General features: G+C 41.8%; 1 protein-coding gene across 2 annotated transcripts in view; it reads right to left on the reverse strand.

Annotated features, from left to right (window-relative positions):
* The window catches only part of LOC126353820 (syntenin-1-like), a 36,393-nt gene that overhangs the window by 19,777 nt on the left and 3,081 nt on the right, over positions 1-13,535 (reverse strand). For both annotated transcript variants that reach the window (XM_050002947.1, XM_050002940.1), the window contains exons 3-5: positions 1,291-1,351; positions 988-1,188; positions 776-889 (exon numbers count right to left, since the gene is read on the reverse strand). In XM_050002947.1, coding sequence (XP_049858904.1) covers positions 776-889; positions 988-1,188; positions 1,291-1,341 — 366 coding nt within the window. In that variant the 5' untranslated portion in view covers positions 1,342-1,351. The remainder of the gene's footprint in view (positions 1-775; positions 890-987; positions 1,189-1,290; positions 1,352-13,535) is intronic.

The raw sequence follows: 13,535 nt of genomic DNA on the forward strand, positions 1-13,535 counted from the left end.
GATGGGTAAGATGCCAGAGTGAGGTAGTAGGGAACACTAACAAGCACTGTGCTAGCTTTAGTTCCAAGATGAGGGAAGCGACACAATGAATGCAAAAATAAATAAATAACTGAATAAATAACGAAATTCTGCCAGGGGGATTGTTTAATGAAGGTTTAGTCAAGGAGAATATCAAGACAGGAGGATATGTTGGAGAGCAAGATTCTCTCTCTGGTGTTTAGGGAAACTAACCAGTGCTTGGTGGCAGAATCCAAATTGGCCTACGAAGTATAGCAGACACTCAAGTTTCTTGATGCAAGATGTAAAGCATACTCAGCAAACGTATTCTAGGTGTCCTCGAGGTGGACAGTTCTGTTTGATTGTTCATGTGTTCAGTTTCCCATTTAAACTCAAAGTTAGTCAGACAATATCAAACATTTACACATATATTTGAGGACAATATGTTGGTCTGAGGTAATGTTCAACAACTGTGTGTTCTGGGGCTAAAAATAAATGCAATAACAGAATAATTACCACTTCCTCTGATTCAGTGATACCAACATATTACAGTCACAACAAAAGTTCGCTTTTCTTCACATGCTATCCTTTACTAGCAGCTCAAATAATTACAATCCAAAATTTAAATGACAATCCAATATGGGACAAGAATCTTCAAAAGGCTGTTAATGATTTAAGGCAACTGGAGAAGAAAATAATCATTTATACATTGTGTGCCTCATGTTGTACACAAGCATACATATTACAATCAGAAAAGATAAAAATTGTTGTTACATACCTCCCTAACTCCATGGGTGACCTGTGCTCTTTTTAAACCCAACGACTGACCTGATAGTGGCGCAATCATACCAGAAAGAGGACCTCCTGTTGCAGATGGAACAGCTACTTCTCTCTTTTTTTTTAAAAAAAAAAGAGTAAATAAGCATATAATATTCCGAGTGGTCACATATTATTTGTTACTGTCAACACAACAAGATAAATTTTAATTACCGGTGCAGGTACAGCAACAGCATATTCAGGCATATTTTGTGCAATTACTTCTTGAGACAATTCCAATCCCATGAATTCATTTAGTGTTGGATACAGTGTGGTGCCGAAAGAAGCAGGCGCAGATGGGGACACACTATATGGCAAGGGCATAGTGATAGCTGGTGGCGGTGGAGCATATTCTGTTGCGGCTTGATACTGGGCCTGAAACAAACCGTTTGAAGCAAAAATACATTTAGCACTTCTGTCTGCACAAGTATGTACTAGCTAAACTGCTAATATTAACATATTTTTACAGTCACTCACCCTTGCCATCTGATCGACTTTCATATCCTCAAGTGATGGATACAAAGACATTTTGGGCACCCTGGAAAAGTGAGAGTCATGTTGATTACTCTTCTATCATAGAACTAGTTTCACAAAATGCAAAAATATCCATCAGACATCATAGGCATCACATACTACAGTGGTCTAATGAACCCTTATACTGACATAAAAAAGATAAAGCTGTCCTCACTCTGAAGGTTGATTTGAATGCCACTGTGCTTTACAAGGCAAAGGCCTATTGTAGGCAGTATGCCTTTCCCTTCCTTGAAATTCTGAACTGATTTCTCAATGCAGTTGTAAGGGAACCTACAGTTAAACATGCACTCTGTAACACAATGCATTGTAGCATTCCTCACACTAGCACATCATTGTTTGTTTGTTTTGTTTTAGGGCACAAAAACAACTGGGGTCATACGCGGCCACGTCAAAGCTATAGAACAAAAAAAGAGAGGAGTTAAAAAAAGTTACTAAACATCAATCCCTATTGACTTAAGAGAAGACAGCTAAAAACAGGGATATGGAGAAAGGGTTACTAAAGGCACCATACAGAAACAGAAGTCCATAACCAATAATTAAATCGCCTTCACCTTTGCCATATTGCTTTGAGGGTTAAAGTAAAATGTGGTCAAAAGCCCATGCTTCATTTGCTAAAATGACCGTCCATCAGGAAGTGGCGTCCAGTTAAAACTTGGGCACAATGTGTAAAAAGTGGTGGGGGAGTGCGACTTATCAAACGTAGATGGCTTAAAAAGCAGTGCCCAATATGGCTAAAAAGGCAGTTCCCAATACGCAACCGAGTTAAAATGACTTCTTCCCGGCAGGAGGGTCAAGAGGAAGTTGTCCTAGATGCTGGGAGAGGCTTAATAATCCTGAACTCTTTCCCTTGAAGGGAGGACCAATGGTGATGCCAAAGGGATACCACCTCCTGACAGACAGCAACACAGAGATCATTGGAGGGAATATAGAAACTAGTGGGCTGAGATATGAGGGCTGCAGCCTTGTTTCCTGGCACAGTGGCTCCACCAATAGTGAGCAAGTGATAGTTTTCCTGGACCCATTGCACTAAGCGATGGACAGTGTACAGCGCACAGCGCACATAGAATTTGAAGGGTGCTGAGAGAGTCTCAGCAGAGGATACAATTGTAAAGTTTGTGTTGCCAAACGTACTCCGTGGCCTGATACAGGGCAAAGAGGTCGGATGTAAATACTGAGCAGTGAGATGGACATGGATGCCAATGATGAAGGCACACCAGACACCACGGTCAGTCCAAGAGCCATCAGTGTACGAAAAGGTACTTCCGCAAAATTCCATGTGAAGGTCGTGAAACTGAAGGCAGCTAGAGTAGTGTCCTTAGGAAGTGAATGAAGACCAAGGGTAACATGGGCCACTTCATGAAGCCAAGGCGGTGAAGTTGCAGGTAGTGTGAAGTTAAGCTGCCGTAGCAAGGGCCGAAAGTGGACTCCAGGAGGTAACAGAGAAGAGGGCGCGCCCCATACTAGCAATCAAAGTAATAATTGAAGCAGGAGGCATAGGATGGGTGGCAAAACATGTCAGACAAATGGCATGCATACCTGCTGGGGAGAAAGTCATGGAGGAGGGTAGTGGTAGTTTAGCAGTTGCAGCATACAGACACTCAACTGGGCTAGTGTAAAAGGTGCCAGTGGCCAAACAGATGCAACGGTGGTGGTAGTATTGTGACGACTTAAGAGATATGGATGTGCAGACGCATAAAGAGCGCACCCATAGTCGAGTTTTGAATGGACAATAGACCAACACAAATGGAGGAGGGTGGTTCGATCGGCACCCCACGAAGTACCATTGAGAACACAGGACACTGAGGGACCGCGTACAGTGGGCTGCCAGTTAAGACACATGGGAGGACTAAGAGAGTTTCCAATTGAGCATGAGCCCCAGGAATTTCATAGTTTCAACTAATAGAAGGGCAACAGGCCCAAGATGTAAAGATGCTGGGAGGAACCATTTGCGCCACCAGAAATTCATAGAGACGGATTTGGCAGTGGAAAAATGAATGCCACTGTTGATGCTCCAGGAGTAAAGACGATCAAGACATCGCTGAAGATGCCGCTCAGTGAGGCATGTCTATGGAGAACAGCAATAAATGGCAAAATCGTCAACAAAAAGGGAGCTGGAGATGCCCAGCAGGAGACAGGCCGTTATAGGGTTAATGGCGATAGCAAAGAGGATGACGCTCAGGAAGGAACCCTGAGGCACACAGTTATCCTGGATAAAGGTGTCCGACAAGGCAGGACCCATACACATCTTGAAAGCTCGTGTCTTTTAAAATTTCCTGAAGGACAAAGGGCAGGCGGCCATGGAAGCTCCATGTGTAAGTCCCACGTAAGGTGTCGTAGGCCTTTTCCAAATTGAAAAACACAGCCACAGTCTGGGATTTCCATAGAAAACCATTCATGGCATGAGTGGACAAAGTAACAAGATAGTCAACTGCAGAACACTGCACTCGAAATCCACACTATGTAGTCGTCGTTAGTAAATTGCAGGACTTGAGCCACCATACCAGCTGGGCACGAATCATAGATTCCATCACCTCAAAAATGCAACTGGTGAGAGAGATGGGGTGGTAGCTAGAAGGAAGGTTTTTGTACTTACCGGGCTTAGGTATGGGCATGACGGTGGCTTCATACCAACACCCGGGAAATGTGCCCTCTGCCCAGATGCAGTTGTATGTGTTAAGCAGAAAGTGCTTGCCCACAAGAGAGAGGTGCTGCAACATCTGAATGGGGATGGCGTCTCGCCCTGGGGCAGAGGATTAGGATGAACTGAGCGAATAATCTAGCTTCCTCATAGAAAAAGGTGTCACTGTAGCACTCACGATTCTGAGAAAATGGCATCACCCGAGCCTCCTCCACTCGCTTCTGATGGAGGAAGGCAGGGTGTTAGTAGGAAGAGCTCGAACTCTCCGCAAATCGGTGGCCCAAAGTGTTGGAGATAGCAATAGTGTTCATGATAATATCACCTGCTACTTTCAGGCAGGAAATTGGCGAATGGATCTTGGTCTCAGACAGCTGTCAGAAGTTGCTCCACACGTCAGAGGAAGGGGAGGAACTTTTAAAAGGACTAGTGAATGAAATCCAGCAATCTGTTTTGCTTTCCCAAAGAACGTGACGACACTTCGCATGCATCTGTTTACAACGAATGCAATTTGCGGTCATAGGATGATGGTTAAAACTGCAGAGAGCATGCCTCCATGCGCGAACTGCATCACGGCATGCCTCAGTCTACCAAGGAACTGGGACAAAGTGTGGTAAAGACAAAGTGCGACGAATGGAATGTTCTGCAGCATAAGGATAACATTTGTGAGGTATTCAACATGGTCATCATAACTGGGGAAATCCTGTTCTTTGAAGGTCGTCAAGAGGGAGTAAAGCCACCAGTCAGCCTTAGTAGGCTGCCATTTGGGTGTGCAAGCAGGTGGGATAGGAGTCAGCACATTGGAAATGGTCGCTCGAGTATGTGTCAGAAAGAACAGATGGGCAAGCTTGGCAGTGCAGAAGGATAGATCCAAATGGGAATAGGTGTGTGAAGAGTCATAAAGGAATGTGGGTGCTCTGGTGTTAAGGCAGAAGAGGTTGAGTTAATTAAGAATATCAGCCAAGAGGGCACCTCTCTGATAGGTTCTGGGAAACCCCAAAGGGGATGATGTGCATTAAAGTCACCGAGTAGCAGAAATGGGGAAAGTAGCTGCCCAATAAGCTGAAGGAAGTCTGCCCTGGTGACATCAAATGACGGAAGGACATAAATGGTACAGAGGGACGAAGTCGGGTGAGAAAGAAAATGGGGAACTGCAACAGCTTGAAGATGGGTAGTCTGGGAGATGGGTTGACTATGAATGACATCCTGTATCAGCAGCATGATGACCCCACAAGATGGAATGCTGACCTCAAGGGGAAAGTCAAAATGAACTGGAAGAAATGTGAAAGCTCAAAGCAGTTGTGAGGTGGCAATTTTGTTTGCTCAAGGCAGAGTAGAAGAGAACACTGCGATGCTAAAAGCAACAGTAAATCCTCTTTGTGGGATCAAAGGCCATGAACGGTCCATTGGAGGAGAGTCACGATCAGGAAGAGATGAAGGGGTGTCAAATCAGCAGCTGCTACATCTACATCTACATGACTACTCTGCAATTCACATTTAAGTGCTTGGCAGAGGGTTCATCGAAGCACAATCATACTATCTCTCTACTATTCCACTCCCGAACAGTGCGCGGGAAAAACGAACACCTAAACCTTTCTGTTCGAGCTCTGATTTCTCTTATTTTATTTTGATGATCATTCCTACCTATGTAGGTTGGGCTAAAGGGCACAGAAGCAGGAGGATCCTGCTCCATGGGGTCCACAGAAGCATCGGCTTGCTTGTGCTGTCGGTCTGTGGAGTCCAATACAGAAAAACGGTTGGAGGTATGCACCAGCAACACAGAGGCTGGCCAGGCTAAGGTATTACGTGGCAACACCGTCTTTGAGCCTTTCCTGTTAGAGGAAGACTTCAGGTGGTTTCTGGCTGAAGGGACATATGAAGTCTTCACAGGGGCACTCCTTCTGTCCTTTCCGGCCTACCAGTTGTGTAGCTGGTTGCTTTGCCCCTTCAGGCGAGAGTCTGATGGCTTGTTGCACAGGTGGATGGGGGATTGGCAATGCTACCTTGACAATGGGCAATTTCACAACCTCAGAGCTGAATTCGAGGATGCACATCTGCATGGCCATGTCCTTCATGGAACATGGGGTAACAAGAACAGAACTATAGGTGCCAGAGGGGAGAACGCAGTGTTTGTGACCAGCCAATAATTTGCGAGCGACTGGGTAAGGCACTTTTTTCTTTACCCAGATCCCCTCGACAGCCCACTCGTCAAGATACATGGGACAATCCTGAGAGGAGGTGGCATAGCCACCATTGCAGTTGAGACAGCGGGGAGAAAGAGGCGAACAATTGCCCTCGAGTGCACCCCTACCAGAGGTTACACATTTGGCTAGGTGTCAACAAGAGATTCTATTGTGGTTGAAATGATGACACTGGTAGCAGCGAATTGGGTTCAGAATGTATGTCAGACTGAGATAACTTCATAGCCTGCTTTCATCTTGGACGGAAGCACCACTGTATCAAAGATAAGACAAAGAGTGCAGGTGGGCACTAAGGAAGGATCTACCTTTCTCATCATCCAATGGCAATGGCACCCTGATCAGAGAGGTACGACTGTATTTAGGCCCCAGTCAGACCGTTGAGCACCCTAATGTAAATAACACTATGGGAAGAATTCAGAGTTCTATGGCCCTAGATACGAACGGGATAGCTATGGAGAAACGAGGTGGCAAGCAGCTGTTGTGCTTGAGAATCAGTAGTCTCCAAAAGCAAAGTGCCATTCCATACATGAGAGCAAGATTTCACAGGGCCGGCAACTGCATCAACACCTTTCTGAATAATAAATGGATTTACTGTGGCGAAGGACTGACTGTCTTCAGTATGACACCAGAAGTAAATGTGGTGCACCTGGAAGTGTCTTTGAATTGTTAGCCTCATTCTCTTTACGTTTTGTAGACGCTGATTGTGAAGATGATTGGCTCATTGCAAGAAAATCCCCATAATTGCCAATCTCTCTGATGGCACGCTCTGTGCAACTGGGAGGCTCTCTTCACAAGGGGGCACACCTGCCTTAGGTGATTTCCCTGGGCCTGGCCTGTACCAGGAGATAAGTGCGAACACTACCTGTTGACCCGGGGCTGGGAATTACGCGTTACCCAGTCATCTGTTAGGTGTCAGATGCGTGGGCCGGCCTTCAAGAGTGCACAGGAAGGAAGAAGAAAAAAAGGAACCTCCAATGCCAAAGCGGAGGAAAGAGAGAAGGGAAACAAAGAAAGGAAAATGGAACAAAAAACAGTGGTGAGACTGTTCTTATGTCAGCGACAGACAATGCGGAACACTCCTAAAAACACCCCAGACATGTTCCCCAAGGGAGGGGAAAAAGAATAGCAAGAGGACAGACATGCAGCATGGAAGGGAAAAGATGCTGCACAGGCTGGGGCCCCGTTGTAGCCAGACACAAACCCGCCAAAGAGTAGCAAGCTCACTGGGGGTCTGAAAAAATCATTGCCAGGAGTGAAAGAAAGTAAGGTACGTGAATCCTAACTAAGGATAAAAGCAAATTCGGATCAGAGTTACGTTTTGAATGAGACTCCAGACTGTGGGAGCTGCTGTGCAGGAAAAATCCGAGTAAGTGAGATTGGCTCACAATAACTATTTTGGCAGAAAGCAAGATGTCCAATGCATGCCTAAACGCAAGGCTTTTGATTGATCATGGCTTTAAATCTGTAATGCTGTGGGACATATTTTCTGCCTTCTTTCCCATGCCATATCATTATCGTTTAACCATGACAAAAAATCTCCAAGAGTATGAAATTGTGTATAAAAATTATTATTAATCAGAATGTGCAATGTCTGTTGCAGTTACCCAGTAGCATTCTGATGCTGGTAGAACCAGCTAAGTGTCGTACAGGAACGTCAGAGAAAATTTGTTGCAGGGACATTGAAGGAGACATTTGTGGCAGAGATTTCGAAGAATAGATTTGCTTCAGGCACGCCGTCGACAAAGCCCTTCACTTTAAGCAGCCTTAGAAGATATCTGCAGAGATAGGTGTCTCCAACTTAGAGCAAAGTACAGAGGCCAAGCTGGACTAAGAAATTCCAGCTGCTACTGCAGCTGTCAATGCTGCCACCAAGGCAAGTGAGAAGCAAAGCTACTTAATTTTCATCACAGTTTCAATGCCCAAATTTTACATTCACAGCCAGCTAGTTGCACCCAACAAGCACTTTAGCAAAAGAATTGGTGTTCATTCTTGCTTTTCCAGGGATACTTTTGCAAATCACTAGCCTTTTCGCAGTCACTGGCTGTATATGTAATATAGTTTCATTGAGTCCACCCACCTGTGCCAAAGCAATAATTTGTATTTGCTGTCCACTTTTTAAATGTTTATATGCTTGATATTAGAGCGCAAATCATTTTGTTTGATGTCTTACTGGCAATGAACCAAAGTGTTGTTATGACTGCTAGTTTCCTTTTGTTAGTTTGAAGGATACCTTCCTTGGGTAACCCCTAGTAAGTTTCCTTTAATAAGATGTTATCCATTGGTGTACTGTTGCACTCAACTCATTTGGAAGGCAGAGAAGAGAAATGGTGAAGTGTGTTGAATTGACACACACACACACACACACACGCACACACACACACACACACACACACACACACACACACAGAGACAGAGAGAGCATGTATGGTCTACTCGGCTGAAGTCTAGACCCAAGCCAGCAGCAGTCATAGTGGTGTTTCTCTACTGCTCATAGATCACAACGCATCAGTTTTGTGTAGCCACTAGTATGATATATTCATGTAGCCTATGAGAAGTGAGGAAAGAAGCAATGGATATCTAGCCTGAAAGAGACACCATTCTCTTTTTCCACCGTTGTCACAAATATCTCACCTTTTCTGAATATGTCATCAATTACGAATGTGTGATTACCTTGGGACTTAAAAGCAGAGCATGCGAAATGATCAAAAATTATATTCATAATCTGCATTGTTACAAATATTTGATTTTTTCTGATTGCATCAAGAATTACTAGGTTGTGGTTAGGTTGGAATATGACAGCTTGGTCGTGAGTACCTGGTTGTGGTGATATACTGATCTGTAGCTTAACCCATGGCTTGGATCAGGTTGCATTACAACAGTTGTACTCACATGTGCTTCTTCCGAATAGATCACAATGAGGTCGTGGGTAGGATGGGACCTTACAGAAGAGCTTAAATTACATTAATAATCTTGGTTGTCAAAATACTCTTATTTGCTTATGTTTTCTGAATGTGTTAAGATTTCCGAGGTTGTGATATACTGACATGGGGACATAACAGTATTCCTTTGAAACATTGTCTGTCAGCTGCTTTCACAATGGCTGCATAGGCTCCTTCCCTTTATACCTCATGACTAGTGCTGGCAATAATGCTGCATGAAACGTGTAAATATGCCACTGGCCATGATCTAGACTTACCTGTCTACTCTATTCTATGGAGTTATAGCTTCAACATTAAAAGAAGAGTTTGTAAAATTTCTGAGGGCTGATTTCATAGATAAATTCTTAGACTTTTATGAACAAAACATGCTAGCCAATTAGAAGCATTGTTACAGGTATACCGCACAAGCTAGCTGCTTAATATTAAATAAAAGAATGCACACTAATCGTGAATTGAAAAAATTCTAACTTCTACGCCCTATTTTGAGACATAAAATAGGAAAATCATCATAACAATATCTAAGACTGGGCTACCACCTAAAACAACAAATGATTCTACCATGCTGGAAAGTGATGAGTACTGAACACACAAACGAAACAACAAGGAATATTATTACTTCACAATAAAAGAAACAGAATATGTACAGATCTGTGCACTATAATAACAAAGTTCTCAGGATTAACATATACATGGTGGCGGTGGTGATCACTAATGTAAATAAATAGGCCTAGTTAATTTCTTGGGTTGGCCATGTACCTTATGGTGGTTTGCAGAGTATAAATGTAGATGCATGTGTTGACATCAGTATCACAGAAGGTGTGCTGTTTCGGGGGAGTACCGTACATCTTAGTCAAGTATACAGTGAACATCTAATATTAATTAGCATCTACTGATCAAAGTGTGACTACTTGACTGTATTAATGACATTATCATCGTCGTCGTCGTCGTCGTCATCGTCATCGTCATCATCTCATAATTTGTATATTGATAAAAACTTGTGGAAACAGAACAATGAAAAACATTACAAGCACCTAAATGACAGACTTATCATTGCCTCAACACTGCTGTCACACAGTTTAATTTAAACAGCTCCCGTAATTACAAGGTCACAGCAGTTTGAAGTGAAAGTCACAATCCTTGTCTGTTCAAACACAACCTTGGGTTTGAAGCCAAAGCAGAGTCTCATGAATAAATATATCCCTAAAATTGGACACAAAACAACTGACTGATATGCAATTTATTAATTTTATTTGGTACAATTTTCAAATCATTTGATTTGTTATATGAGAGACATGTCGAGATTTACAGTAGAAAATTTTGAGAGAAATACAAAAATGTTATACTATTTTATACACATTACTGTGATACAGCTGTACAATACTTACTACTGATAAATAAAAATAAACTTTCGTTGTTCATAGATCGTGTGTTGTGTATTGATGGTGGCAATTCTGACTTTGGTTATAGCCAATTCAGTGATAGTATGTTGTAGCCACTGATCTCTTTCAGAATAAGATGTAAATTGATTACACTTGTTTTTAACAGAAATGAGAAAAAAAATCTAGTTGTTTTGACAGACTGACTTGTAGCAAAGCCCAAGGCCTAGGTTAGGTTGGTATGTGACAGTCTCGCTGTAAGTTAGCGAAGCCAGCAAATGTGAATGGAAGGAAGCTGGATGTACTGACAGACTGACCTGAAGCATAGCTCGAGATCTAGGCTAGGTTAGAATGTGACAATTTGCTAGTAAGCTGGCAAAAGTCATAGAATCTCAACATGAAAATATGGCTGCTGTAATAGACCGACGTGTAGCATAGCCCGAGATATATGTTCACCATTGCAGTAACCTACTTGTATGTCTTATTTCAGATTTTACCGAAAATTCCAATGAAGTGGTTAAATTCTAACCTAAAAGAACAAAGTATCAGTAAACTTTATTTACTATCCACAGAAAATTATGAATGAGCATTCTAACTGGCTACCAACAACTGACTTACGATTCAAACTATGGAAAATCCTTGACAGAATAATAGAAATATTATAAAAATGAGATACTGCTACTCACCATATAGCAGAAATGCTGAGTCGCAGACAGGCACAACAAAAAGTTTAGCATTCTTTTTTACAGTGTCTGTCTGTGACTCAATGTCTCCACTAAATGATGATTAGCAAAAAATCTCCCTTTTCGTAACACTGACTTGTGATTCAGCAAATTCTGCTACCACTGTTTATTACACAAGTTATTTCCAATACCGGCATGCAATGCAACAAGGGCACTTTTGCAAGTAATCTCTTAGGTGAACCAAGACTTTAACAGCTTGATACCTGTTGGCAATGCACATGTTTGTAACTATTTTCTTGGCAATTCTAGGAGCCTCGCAACATTTGTGAATTCCTACACAAGATTATAGCAAAAATCCAATTCAAAGTAACAGGTCGGATAAATTATTTTCCTGATGTCCATGTTTGTGGCATCTGATAAAATTTACTTTACAAATGCTATGCTATTTAATTTACTTTCTAAGCAGTCTAAATGTACCTTCCAATTTAAATTTTTGTCAAGATTTAGACTTAGGATCTTGACATTTCCTGAGCTTTGAAATTTACTTTTACGGCTCTGTATTCTGATGATTTAATTTCAAATTGCATTAGGCCTACCTAGTTACATTCAGTTTTAGTCCATTTTGAAGGAACCAGGAATCAAGATTTTCTAAAGTATATTCATCACTTCTCCTCATTTATTCAGACATTTGCTGTATGGCATCTCTCCTTACACACTGGCAATTAATGCCTAGAAATTAAGTCAGTCAGTATAATATTACTAGAAATGAACATCCATTCCATTCAACTGGACCTGATTTTGGGCTAAGGATTAAAATTGCCATGACAATTTCTGCAAATTAAGAGGACCTGGTAGAAAATGACAGTCTCAGACATTTTGGTTAAAAGTTTGTCAGACACTTTGGTAAAAAGTTTGTCACACATTTTAAAAAACTGTAGATGCATTGGCAAAAAAGTGTGAATGCACAAGAGGAGCAATATGCAAGATATGTATTTTATAATGCTGCAAAGAAAATGCCATCAATGAATCTGAAGGTGGTGAGGTGTTTGGGATTCTGGGAGGCTACATAGGGTTCCTCTAGATGGCCCAGAAAAAGGTTGGAAAGGATGATGCCATGCAGGTGCCCCCAGCTGTGCTGCACATTTGGTTGTAGGTAATGTCTTGAAAGGAGAATTAATTGTGGGTGAGGATATAGTTAGTCATGGTGATCAGGAAGGTTGTTACAGGTATGGTGTGAGCAAAGAGTTGGGAAATATAGTGTCCAGTGGTGGCAAGGCCATTGGTATTGGGGATGCTTGTGTAGAATGAGGTGGCTTTGACAGAAACAAGCAGCATGGTGGGTGGTAAAAGAGTTGTGACCTGTTGAGTGTTGGTGGAGGATATTTGATTTGTGTGTGACAGTGTTTTGTTTGTGTCAAGCATAATGAAAATTAAACTTTTGGAATCTATGAAAAAACTAAACCTGACTCAACTCTTCTGGAGTTGCGAAGCAAGGTGGTTCTGTGCTTTTTTTGAGAAAGAGGGTTCATATTCTCTTCCAGATTTAGGTTTCCCATGGTGTCATTTGTTAAGACTCTGGTAGATTCCTTTCAGTGAAATATGGTAATTTCCTTTCCTACTGTGTCCAATCCGAACTTGTGCTCTGTCTCTGATGATACTCATTGATGGGATGTTAAAAACAATTATTTCTAATGATTAATACTGTTATTTCTCTCTTTCTTCCTTCCATTTCTTGTAGAATGTAAATCCAGTGCTTTGTGTACTGCACCATTTCACTTAATTTTAAGAGGGACTGTACAAAATAAAACTCACAGAAAGGAATGGAACACCCATATATTGGAGAATTTTTGCGATGAGTTAACATTAGTTATTCCTGTGTTAAAACTGTCCATATAGTGAAGGTAGGGGTCAACAGAATAATTGTGAGAATTGAAATATGTGATGTGAACAGCACAATCACCCAACTTTAACATCATTCAGCAGCTCATATCCTTTTCTGACCAAATGATCCAGTGCAAATTTCTTCCCTCGGAGCTATTCATGAAAAAATGCTGCATTGCCTACAGCATTAGCTTGTAAGCAATTTACAAGTGGCAAACCCCTACTCTTCCATGAAATGCAGCTCTAAGATGGCTTAAATGATACAGTGCCTTAATCTCATTCATTTAGATGTTCCTTTCACAGAGCAAATTAATGTTTGTCAGATTGTGTACACATGGAAGGGCAGTGTTTATACCTGGTATACGTGCCTAAATATTTTCTATTTGTATTTGGTTACACTTACATCAGATTGATAGGAACAGTAAGAAATTTCATAAAATGCGATCAGTACTTTATGTATGATGGTTACCTAT

This window comes from Schistocerca gregaria, chromosome 1, assembly GCF_023897955.1.
Source record: "Schistocerca gregaria isolate iqSchGreg1 chromosome 1, iqSchGreg1.2, whole genome shotgun sequence".
Classification (NCBI taxonomy): Eukaryota; Metazoa; Arthropoda; class Insecta; order Orthoptera; family Acrididae; genus Schistocerca; species Schistocerca gregaria.